General features: G+C 48.5%; 1 protein-coding gene across 2 annotated transcripts in view; it reads left to right on the forward strand.

Annotated features, from left to right (window-relative positions):
• Window positions 1–10,722, forward strand: part of CLUAP1 (clusterin associated protein 1) — a 71,864-nt gene extending 61,142 nt beyond the window's left edge. Inside the window, exons 11-13 of one of the 2 annotated variants that reach the window (XM_082772015.1) lie at window positions 6,665–6,720; window positions 9,625–9,678; window positions 10,198–10,722. In XM_082772015.1, coding sequence (XP_082628141.1) covers window positions 6,665–6,720; window positions 9,625–9,678; window positions 10,198–10,353 — 266 coding nt within the window. In that variant the 3' untranslated portion in view covers window positions 10,354–10,722. The remainder of the gene's footprint in view (window positions 1–6,664; window positions 6,721–9,624; window positions 9,679–10,197) is intronic. The other variant, XM_082772016.1, reaches the window with a different exon arrangement.
• The last annotated feature ends 1,068 nt before the right edge of the window (window positions 10,723–11,790 follow it).

An 11,790-nucleotide genomic window follows, 5' to 3' on the forward strand; every position in this document is an offset into this window, starting at 1 on the left:
AAATGCAGTAAAATTCAAACTAAATGCAGCTTTGACAATATTGCTCCTGGTTTTATTCTTTTAGCCAATTAAAAGACTTGAAAGTATAGGATTTAGTCTCCCATGGAGCAGAAAAGAGTGTTGGCTAGGGGAGACATGACAGACTGCCAGCTCCTGTGGTACAGAGAGAAAATCAAATCCTTACTCCCCGTGTACAAAGAGGAATAGGCGGGCTAGGAAGGAGGTTAAAATGGGCTATGGAGCCTGTATCTCCATCGAGTTCAAGGTATTTACACTCTGATTCACCGATACAGCGAAGCCAGGAGGTGCTTCTGTACAAGGAGAGAACAGGCACAGGGGTAAGAATGAATGTCTAGAAGGATGGGCACCAAACTGGCAGATGCTGGCTTGTTGGCTTTGTGGCACTACAGCCAGCTTTGTCAACACAGCTAAAGGCAAGCCCTCTCCTTGATGTGGCTTATTGTAATAAATTCACATGTCACTAATCATTTGCTTTTATAAGTGAAAGAATACATTTATTTATCATCTGCATCTTTTAATTTGAACATTGTAAGCGTAAATAAAAATTCACATCCACTTTTGTTCTGCCTGGGAATAGATAAGTGAGGCTGTTACACAAATAAAATAGCAAATGCTTGAACTTTCCTGAGGTCAAACTGTGAGTTAGTGTTTATGTTTGAAATAAGACTGTTTTGTCAGAGAGCCAAAGAAAAAGAAATTCTTGCGGTGTTGCAAGGTCTTAGCCATCTGCAATGCAGACAAAGCTCTTCCCTGAATCAGGCCATAGAGCAGTGTTCTGCAGCAGCATGGTTGTTCACATGCAGATAGTATAGATGTTGGGGAGAAATATGGAAAGCTTCATCCTGGGAAGGTAGAAGGTACCATGCCAGGGCAGGCATAAGGTCCATGTGGCTTGGTCTTCTGTTTCCAGCACTGCCTGAAAGAACACGCCTGAGGATGATTGCAAGGACCTCCCTTGGGTTCTGTCCAATTCTCAAACTGGTTCAAGCTCCATCAGGGTTTCCTGAGCTGGGTCTGGTTTCCACATACTTGCTCTAACCTTTGGTAGGTGTTTTATTCTAAGAACCTGTCCGGTCTCCCCTTGAACTAAATTGTTTTTTTATTACCTGTGCTACCAAAAGTGGTGGATTTTGCAGTGATGCTGTGGTTACATGTGCAGATCCATCTTTTCAGTCTCATTCATCCAGAGTTCTGAAAGGCTTTGTGGAATCATGAGCAAATTCAGGATCTCTTCTCTTCCCAGAGGCTGCACTGGCTGACTGTGTGAGCCATGGCAGACTGGCACACGCTGTGCTTGGAACAAGGTAGGCAGTGGAAACGCTACTGAATGAAACAGAAGTGATTAGTGCTTGCAAAACAGTGGGACCGTGCCCATATAGTAAATTATCCTCTATTCCCCACTGCCAGGGTCTTTCAGCTCCCAAAACCCAGTTAACCAGTTGTTCTGTCTCTTATGTTTCCTTTTGTGATGTTGATGTTGAGGGGCATTTTTGTCCTGTTAGGACTACGGAGACTGTTCTGCTGTCAAGACGATTACAATTCCAGTTCCATTTGGTCTTTATTGTAAGGCAGCTTTATCAAATGCTGAATTTTACTTTCTAAACAATCAGTCCACACTGAAACAGTGAGAACAGCTCTCTTGGAGCCTCTTGCCTTTCCAGAACAGCCCCAGAGGATCAAAGTGGTAATGAAGTCCTGGCAGCCAGGTTAGCAAGACTACTTGCCAGGGAAGGGATAAAATGTGAGCCTGTGAAAACCTGCAGCTTAACGTAGCAAGGACAGCAGATGAGAACAGAAGGGTTTTAGTAAGAAAGCCAGCTACATCTCACTGAAGGAAGTGGAACCAAGTAGACAGCAATCAAACCAGAGATGAGTTTGGGGACAGGCAGGGAGCGTGGCTCCAGGTCCCCGTGGACACGAGCTGGTTTGCCATTGCCAGCTGTGCCTGTGCTGCCAGGCCCGTGTGGATCCCTGGTCCCGTACAGATGAACCTCAGGGAGGCAGTGCGCACAGAGCAGCATGCCTAAAGCATGCCAATGATGCTTTTGTGCCAGATATTCGGTGTTTTGAGATGATAGTGGTTAGTCTCCCTGTCCTACTTTTCTTCTTAAGCTTTTGTTGGTGATAATTAAGTAGGAGCTGGCTAGCAGGCATGGGACAAGGACTAAGGATACCCTGCATGCTGGGGGCAAGGCTCCAGTGGGTGAATCAGCCCTCACATTTTCAGTCCTTTAGGGAGAATGGGAGCTTTGACAGAGCAGCAAGAAATCCTCCCAGGCCTTGCACAGTCCTGTTTCCTAATCCCTCCTTACAGCACACAAGCTGAAAACCAAGGAAGTCCTTATCTGTTCTCACATAAGGAAATGGTCAGACTCCTCTTGTGGCAATTCTCTCCCCAGCTCATGACTGTGGTCAGGCTTCTGCTACTGAATTTCAAGGATGCTTTACTTCCCTCTAGCCTCCTCGGTGCCTAGGAACCGTAGGCATGCCATCAATATGAGGGGGAATTGAGGGATTCAATTATGAATGTGCAACAGCTGCCTGGTCCTTGTTTGATGTCTTGTTCACATTGAGTTCCTGTGGATGTCACCTGTCTGATTTTTAAAAATGTATGTTAAATAATTAATCTGTCTTCTGTTGTGTGAGTCCATCCCTGATCTCAGCTTCTTCCTTAGGGACAGCTGCCTCTTACTGGCATGCAGCTTAGTGTAGGATGTGGTCTCCCACTTGACTGTTCCCCCCAGTGTTCAGAGGTAGCAGTCAGGATCTCCCTGCTGCTTCAGTCAGAGGCACTGGAGCTTGTGTTGTTGGAAAGAAAGAAATGAACAGAAGAAAATGTCTTGTTCAGAGTCATGCCACGCTTGGTAACTAAAGTGTCACTAAGAAGGATTTGCCAAGGGTCTGTTGCACATGCAGACTTCAGCCACAGACTTAAGAAACTGTCAGTGTCCCTCCAAATGTCCCAACAGCTCTCAAAGGTACCAGGAATCTGCAGCTCAAATACTCAGGGAGGCTTGCAGGCATTCTACATCTCATAGTTTCAGAGTAGAAAATAGAGTTTGATGCTTGCACTGAAAGGAAATAAACGTGTGCACACACATATATATATATATAACAGGTGAGTCGGGGCGAACAGCAGCCTTGACACCAGCTCTGCTGGGCATTGAGCTCTTCTTACTTTTCCCTTCTGTTGAAGGTTCATGATTCTTGTCTGTAACCCCAGAGCTCCTCTGAAAATCCCCCTCTGATTCTTTGGCAGTTAACAGGAGATACACAGCAACAGAAACAAAACTCCCTTCTGACCTGGTCAGACTGCTCTCTTCCTGACAGCTCTCCACAGAGGCATTTGCAGGCCTTTCGTTGCAAGTGTTTGCAAACAAGCCTTGATCCCAAGTCTGTGAAAGGCAGGAGATGAGCGGGTCTGGATTTTGCACGTACTGTGGTGGTGGCAGAGGGAGAAGGCTGAGGCGTGAAGAACGGGTCTTACAGAAAGGCATTTGGCTGTACATGGGCAGGAGTCAACTTCTCCCACTGTTTGATAAGGTATGAAGTTGAGGAGAACAATTTCACAAATGCACCTGCTCTCAAAGCATCTCAGAGGACTCTACCAACCTGGTCTGATTCTCCATGAACATTAAAAATTTCTTCCTTGAGAACACCACAAAGTGCAATTGTAATCCGACTGGGGCTTTGTGTCCATGTCATGCTGTGGATCCTTGTGATTGTGCTTCTGGGGTGAATATCCTTGTCTAATAAAGAAGTGTGAGTTCTAATTGCAAACACTTCAAAGTGATTTTGGAGAATCAGGTTAGTCTCCTTTTTCCTTGCCTCTTCAGGTCAAGCAGAAGGGAAAAAGTTGGCGCTGTTTCAGGAACCGCTGGGTCTGACTGCGGTGCTCAGGGGAAACTCGACTGGGGAGGAGGAAAGCCAGTAGAGCTGCTCTTCTGATCTTAGTGTATTTCTGTGTGGATCTCTGTAAATTCCCATCCTCCAGAAACGAGTCTGCAAAGTCCTTAGGTTTACTGATGTGGCTAGCTGCTGGACGTGCTCGTGTGGCTGGGGGCAGAAGAGTCAGGTGCTTTTGGACACACCGACAAGGGGCTGCGGTTTGGAATTCATTGAAGTGAGTTTGTCTAAACTCAAAATAGAGTTCCTTCCCTCCATCTCATCATCTTCTCCCAACAGAGCTATCTCTGGCTGCACCTATTGCGCCATCAAAGGGAAGTTCTTGCAGGCGTTCAAGTGCTTTCAGCCCGTGTTATGGCCACTGGACCTAGTGGAGAAGGAGGGCTGTAGGTCCGAGATGGTGGGGTTGAGACAAGTGACTTCCTTCCAAGCAAGTTTCCTTTCCATGGGTGGTGTGAGAAATAGAAGCATGAGCAGCAACTGTAGTGTGCTTGGTAAATCATTTCATTTTAGCAGTGTCTGGAAGGCGCTGCTGAGATCAGGGCCTTCTGCTAAGGGCTACACTCACATAAGAGGGCAGAACCCAAAGGGTGCACGAATCAGAAAGATCAGGGAAAAGATTTATCCTCATTTTCTGTGCAAGGAGGGGAAGCCAGAGGGAAGGGAGCTCACCCTGGAAATTTGCATTAAGATTGGAAGACTGAAGGTAGATCTCCAGATTGGAGGCAAAATGTCTCAGCTGCAAATCTGCCTTCCCCTCGTGGCAGCTTGTCCTAACCTCTCGGGTTAAGTGTCACTTCTTGTTGTCAGGAACAGGGTTAGCATATACCTACTGCTGAGTAAGAAGGTGTAAATCACTCTGGTCCTGGGGATCCATTGTAGGCAGCTGCACAGGGCAGTACAATGGCAGGCATCACACGCAGAGGAAAAATGGCAAATGCTCACGGGATAAAATCATGGATGCACATTCACTCCTGATCTTTGATAGCTCGGTGGCTGTAAACCATGGCGATGCACTGAGATTAGATTTGAATCCAAAGGTGCAGTGAATTGCAGTCTGTTCATTACTAGCATTTTACCTAATTATCACTTTGTACAGCCTGTCCCAGCTGAATTCACATTATCTGTAAGTAAACATAACAGGCTTTCACCCGCTTGGAAGCTGCGTGAGCCTCTGTGGCCAGAGTGGTGCAGCACTAATGCTGCGGCAAGCTGAGCCCAGCTAAATTGAACCCAGTACGTTTCAAGTGCCAAACACCCCCGTACCTGCCAGCCCTCCCTGTTGCGTGCAGGCAACGCCTCTGTTTCCTGCCTCCCCTCCAGCACGCAAGGAAATTCACCGCGGCCATCTGTCGCTTCTCTTGCTCCCACACGCAGAGACTTGGGGTTTAATATCGGAATGGTAAAATGAGGCTCCTGCCTCTGTCACAGAAGCTCTTCTGGTAACATGGAAAATCTGCCTTCTCTCCTGTTTAGACTACAGCACATTGCACAGCCTGAAGCTCCAGGCTCTCTGCATGTCGTGGTGTCTTCTGTGAGCATCCCAGGGCTGTGCCACGGGGTCTAATTATGCTGATCCCACAGGCACTAGTTCAAAGAGGTCCTCCCAGCTTAAACCCATATAGGCATCAAAGTCGGGGCAGCACCTGGTCCTCTTCTTCCTCCAGCTGTAAGCAGTTGGATGCCAGTAAGATGCCCTTCCTGTATCTGCTGATGGAAAAGCAGCATCTCATAGACTTTGTTAGCATTCTCCAGGCTCTTTCCTTGGCGTTTTTGAACTGTCCTATTTCATCTGCTCTGCTCGTTTGATAGTCTGGTTCTCTTCGGGATCTCTCTCAGCTTTGTCTTATCAGTAAATTTTAGGAACTCTCTGCTGCTTTCTGCTTTGAGGTAGTAAATCCCTATCTAGCACTTCATGCTGAATTTCCTATGGAAGAAAATTGCAGTTAAACTCTTGGTCCCATTTGTAGGCTGAGCAAAAGTCATTTTATTGTCATTTAATGACATCAGCTGCAACCACCTCTGAATTTATGTAGTACGGCTATGTCTATCAGTCTCTAAAGCTTGAGAATCTAAAGCTCTGTCCAGGAATCATCTTATAATTCCATCTCCACTGCCTGTGTGGCAGCAACCAGATTGATAGTTTTTATTTGAAGATATAGGATCCTTTCAATTATCTGTCTTGACACAGCAAGGGTTGTTTGGTGGCTTCTGGCTCAGTTAGCCAGCTGTTTGCTATAACTGGCCCAAATCAACCTGCAAAAAGGTACTTTGTACTTGGGGAGGTGCAAAGGAGGTTTACAGGATACGTTTTAAAGTTGTGTTGTTCTCATGCTTAAAAAAAAAAAAGATTTTCTCTAGATTGGAAAAAATCCTGTATCTGTCTGTCATAGAGAAAACTAGTGGTGGCATGAGGTGGAGAAATGGGATGGCCACAGCAGGGCTGTTAACCAGGCATCCAGTTAGTGCTTTTCTTCAGCCTATTGTATGCTGTAGCCTAGCAGTATCGGGTAGCTCTGGGAGTACAGTCTTGACTGGAATCCCTGTCAGCCTCACCCTCTCCAGCTTCTTCCCAGTTCTGAGGCTTACCAAGTGGGGTGGCCTTACATGTGCTGGGATCTCATCCTCCCGCTGCCATTTGGTTGCTTCTCTAAAAGGAAACCCTGAACTTCATCTTTCGCTCCCCCTCCGTGCTAACCATGACCCAGGCTTTATGGTGATTCTCTTTGCTCTGCAGGAAGAACTGGCACGCGGATCGTGGGAACGATGCAAGGTGGAGACACAGAGGAAGAAGTAAGTAACCATCCCATGCACCTGCAGGGCTTCTCCAGCAGTGCTTTAGAATGACAGCCCTCTCCTTAGCTAGAGAAACAGATTTATATCCGCTCAATCTTCATGCCACAGGCCTGCTTTTCCCCTCTTTCCCTGCAGCTGGCTGCTCTCCCTTTATCGGCACACACACATACTTTATCGTTTTTCTTTTGCTCTTAGAGTCCCTGCGCGTTGCCCTGTGCTTTCACCTCAGCCCAGAGCATGTCAATAGCTGCACGCAGGCTACAGGGATGCTGTTTTGCTGAGCCGTGGGGGCAGGTGGCTGGGAGGAGGGATCAGTGCAACGTAATAGAAGTTAGATGTGTTGATCTGAGTCCCCTAATTTGCTCAAAGTCATGCTCCCTGGAGCCCTTTCACCGACCTGTGCTACCACGCAGCATCTCAAGCATTGGTCCTGCAGGTGAAGCTGTCTCCTGGCTTTGCACCTGGATGAGGCTGACCTGGTGAATAGATGGTAGCTAAGCAGGCACGCCCAGGTTGGTACAGCGGGCAGTTACTGACTGCTCCGCTCAGCCTTTGGCACGTGGGTGATCTTTCTATGCCTCTGGGCACTCTTAAGTGGCTACATTTGTACAAAGAAGTAAGACAGAGCCTCTGACCCTGAAGCCAGCTGCTCTGATATGGCTTGCATCCATGCCGTAAGCTCTCCCTGCCATCCCCAAAAGGTGCCTGTATCCAAGCTGCCAGCAGGGATCAGAGGGGCTGTCCTGTTCCCCAGGTGATGCTGGAACTTTGTCTGGGAGAGTGCTCGCTGGCACAGGCCAAAACTGTGTAAGGAAGTGGGACAAACACTTAAAAACTGCGATGACTGTGAACTCACGTTTGATCCCATGCTATTAATTTACTAGCGTGGAGCCTTTCTGTCTCACCATCCAGCAGACACCTCACCCCGTGTTGCCTGTCTGGATGAGGAGGTGTGCCAGGAGTTCAGGCATCCCTGTGCCACTGGGGCATTATCAGGCTCTCAGTGCTGCCTTCGTGGCATGGAAATTCAGCTTCTCTGAAACAAAGAACGCACTCTTTCAGAAATCCTTTCACAACAGCTAGGCTCCAGGCCCTGGGGAAGCAGCAAAGCGCTGGCTTGGAGCAGGAAGCTGAGGTTAGTGGTCAGCCGTGAGTTAGCCCACAGCTCTGCACTGGAGCAGAGATGTTGGGTGGTACAGGGGTACAGAGCTCGGCCCTGCGACCCAGGCGTCTGAGGCTTTGGGCCATCTTTTGCATCTCAGAGCTCTGGTGGGCTCAGAGCACAGCAGCCTGTGCCTGCAGTAACACGTGAGCTCTGGGAGCGTGGGCACAGGCAGGGTCAGCACCTCTGTCCTCCCAGCCAAATGCCCAGCACTGCACTGCCTGCCACAGAGCCCTCTGGTGAGCCGTGGTGGGTCGCCAGGCCCCAGGGTCCCAAGGAGAGTTTAAAATGAGAGAGAAGCTGCTGGGGGGATGTAAGGATAGGTGGGAACTCCTGATGTTTGCCACCAAATACAAAAGCCGTTTGCCATGGTTGTCTGATGCTGCTGGCTTAGCGGTGCAGAGCTCTGGGCAGGCTATTTCTCCTGCAGATAGGTTCAGAAAAGGAAAAATGCCACTGTTAAGTGGTCGTTGTAGGGACTGGGAGGCACCATAGCGATAAGGGAGTTAAGTGCCCTGCCAGCGAGCTGCCTTCACCTTGTTTGTCCTCGCTTTTTTCTCTGGAAAGCAGCTTACAGACTGTGCTCTGCTGTTTGTTTCTGCCAGAATGGATGTAGAGAGCTGTTCATTGCTTTCTGGGGAGTGAGGTATGCCCTTGGCACTCAGACCCAGTTCTGGGTAGGGTCAGGAGTGCCAGTGCTGTAGGTGAAGATGCTGTGACTTCAGTCCCAGTGCTGCCTGATTGTTCTTTACCAAGTCCTTGCCAGCTCTGTCTATGAATAACCATCCTCTGTAATTCTCTCCCCTTTGGATTTCCCTTGTGTTGTTTTTTACTGTGTCCTGCTCACAGCCTTCTCCCATGTCTCCCTGTTGGCACATCAGGTGTGGAAAGGAAAGCCTCTCATTGCCTCAGCTGCAGCCAGGCTGGTTGTCTGAGGGCTCTGCCCTCTTAGTTCTGCATCTCAGCAGGCACCAGGGCTGAGAAGCTTGCTAGGGACTCCTGCAGGCTTCTGTGTCTGAGGTCAGGAAACAAAACTAGTGAGGCTGGTTAGGAGCTGATCAGGCTCTGGGTTTGAGAAGAGAGCAGACTGCAGCCTCCCCGGGAGCTGGCTTCTGGCACTTCTTTGCTTGTGTGGCTCCCCTGTCCTTCCCTTCTCCTATCCGATGAGCCCCTGAGCTGTACCAATGAGCCTGCACCCCCTGCACGGGGCACCCCACCTTTGCTTGTGGGTTTCTCCTGTGTGTGGAACAGGGCATCTCCTGCAGTCCAGTCACCAACCCCATCACCTGGCAGAGCTGCCCGTGAGTCTGGGAAGACAAGGTGAGCACTCAACCTGAAGGTGACTGCTGCCCCACGTGGGATGGGGACGTGAACCCTGTCCAGGCAGCTCTTCTGCCTTTCCCTGCCTCTAGCTCCCCTCCCGTACAGGGCAGCTGCTTTCCTGCAGCACACGATTCAGGCAGGACCACCTGCATGCCTCCTTTTGGTGAGCAGGTCTCTGGGCACCTACTTGTGCTTTCTAGTTTAGACTCAGTTTCCCCCCCTTTGGTTGTATTCTCAGTGTCCTTTGCAGCATAACAACCAGTTCTCAGATGTGGCACGTGATGCCCCAGCTGTACCTGCCTTTGCCACCTTCCCTCCTGCTCCCATTCTGGTTATTTTATTTTTTTCTTTTACGTTCTTGTACTTTTTTTTTTTTTTTCCTGCTCTGCCTCTCCTTTCTGCTCTGGTTCTCCAAGGGGAGATCTGCCCCAGCCCAGCCAGGCAAGCGCAAGATCATCGCCAAGGCACAGGTGGGTTTCTTCTGCAGTTTTTCTTCCACTAGGCCTTGATTCTTTGGTCTCACAGCAGGTACCACTTTGAAATTAAACACTGTGCGAGGCCTTTAATACCACGGATTGAGGAGAAGTCAGGAAGTTCATTTTTGTCAGCCCCATGAAGCGAGGAAGGATGTTTGTTGTGAATCGACTGGAGCAGGCAGTGTCTAGCAAGGCGGGGAGCTGCTGGTGGAGCCGTGTGGGCATTTAGCTCCCAGAGGCAGCTGAGCTCTGGCCTATTGTTATTCTAAAAGGCAGCATCCAGAGCTGTGGGCTAGAACGAAACCTCTGGCAGAATCTGCTGCTGTCCAGGGCAAGTCCAAGTCTGGATCCGTAGCAGTCCAGACAAATAAATGGCTGTCCCCATGGCCCCAGGCATAGGGGAGGAAGCAGCTTGATGTCAGCCAGAGGCGCCAGCCTTTACTTCTGAGCTGGCAGAGGTGCCTCGCCACCCGAGAGCTGAACTGGTCATGGACTCGGTGTGCTTCCCTGCAGGAGGAGTCGGGGGATAGCGAGATTGACCTGGATGATGATGAAGATGAAGAGGAGGAGGAGGATGTGGAAGATGACAGCATGGAAATCTCCCCAAGCAAATCCAGTCAGCGAGCAAAGAAGCCAGAACCTCTAGAGGAAAGCGACAACGACTTCTGACCCTCTAGCAGCAGGACCAGGAGGCACCTTGAAATAAAAACTTTGGAGAGCATTCAGGCCAGGAACTAATATCCTGCCATCTGAAAAGCGCTCGTCAGCATGAATTCAGGAGTTGGTAAATAATGTTCATTAAACTTGAAAATTAAACCTGGATTGCCAGTCCTGTGACTCGCAAAGTATGAGCAGTTTATCCGTAATGAGAATCACAGTAATGTGGAGTGCTGTTATTTCCATAATTGCATTAGAACTGGCCCTCATGTGCTGCAGTGCCAGAAGTCTCACTCCAGTGAGCATTGTGTGCCTGATTTCCCTGCATTTTATTATGTCCAAACAGATTTTTTGGCTTAATAAAGCTGGATGAAAAGCTGCTCTGGGAACACATTTAAATTGATTTTAAAACTGGCTTAAATCTGTTTATCCTAAGCATACCCTTTACTTAATCAAGGGCTTGTCTCTACAAAGAGCAGTGCCAGCAGAACTAAGGAGTGAAGTTAAAACTGGGAAACTAGTGAAGGGATCCTCAAAGCCTGCCTTCCGTGCAGCATCTCTTAGCATTTCAGCTGTGTCAATGGGAATTGTTCTCAGACTTGAGTGCACCGTGCTTGAGTGTCCTGAGAGCAACTGTGTGAGACTGTGCTGTAATTAAATCCATATGAAATTAGTCCTTTAATTATACTGGTGCTTCCAGGGTAGACTGAGCTTTAGGCACTCAAATGGCCAGAAGTTGGGCACTGTCGCTTCCTTTTGTTCCTCTGCTTGCCTTTCTTCATGTATCACGGGTCACCAAGAGAACAGATGTCCAAACCCAAAAGTCAGTAGAATTTGACTGGTGTGCAGAGCTGTTCTCCTGGCAGAAGAGGTCCCCTTTGCATTTTTTTATTTAAGAAAACATTCCTACTTGTATCGGGAATAGGTGTATTTTCCATACTTAATTATTTACCAGTTTGAGCCTGATTTTTTATAGGAACAAGATCAAGTGATCGCCCCCTTTGTCTACCCCTCCCTGAAGAACTTCTAGGATACCTGGCCAGTTCCAGTGAAGAGTGATAAGGATGTCTGGATTTTAAATTCCTGCACGCTTTAGGGAAAAAAACAAGGAGATGTTAGGAGAATACTTAATGGAGATACTCAGTTAACCTGTTGAGGAATAAGAGATGGGTGCAGGAGCCAGAGGATCACAAGGTATGTGGTAGGAGCTGAAGGTTAGTATAGGGCCGTGGTGGTGTTGGGACATGAACACGAGCCTGTAGGCATCCAGGCTTTGGTAGTCTGCTGCTCACAGAAGTGCTTCGTGTGCTGGGAAGGTCGGTGGGTTTAACTGGTGCCACCAGTGAAGGTACTCAGATGAAAGCAAAAGCTGGAGATTTTGTAGTGTGTTCCCTCCTTCCCTTTAGCTCTGCTTTAGTGTCATGGTTTGTCTTCACAGGAGCAGAAATC

Source organism: Aythya marila, assembly GCF_965140915.1.
Source record: "Aythya marila genome assembly, chromosome: 15".
NCBI lineage: Eukaryota > Metazoa > Chordata > Aves > Anseriformes > Anatidae > Aythya > Aythya marila.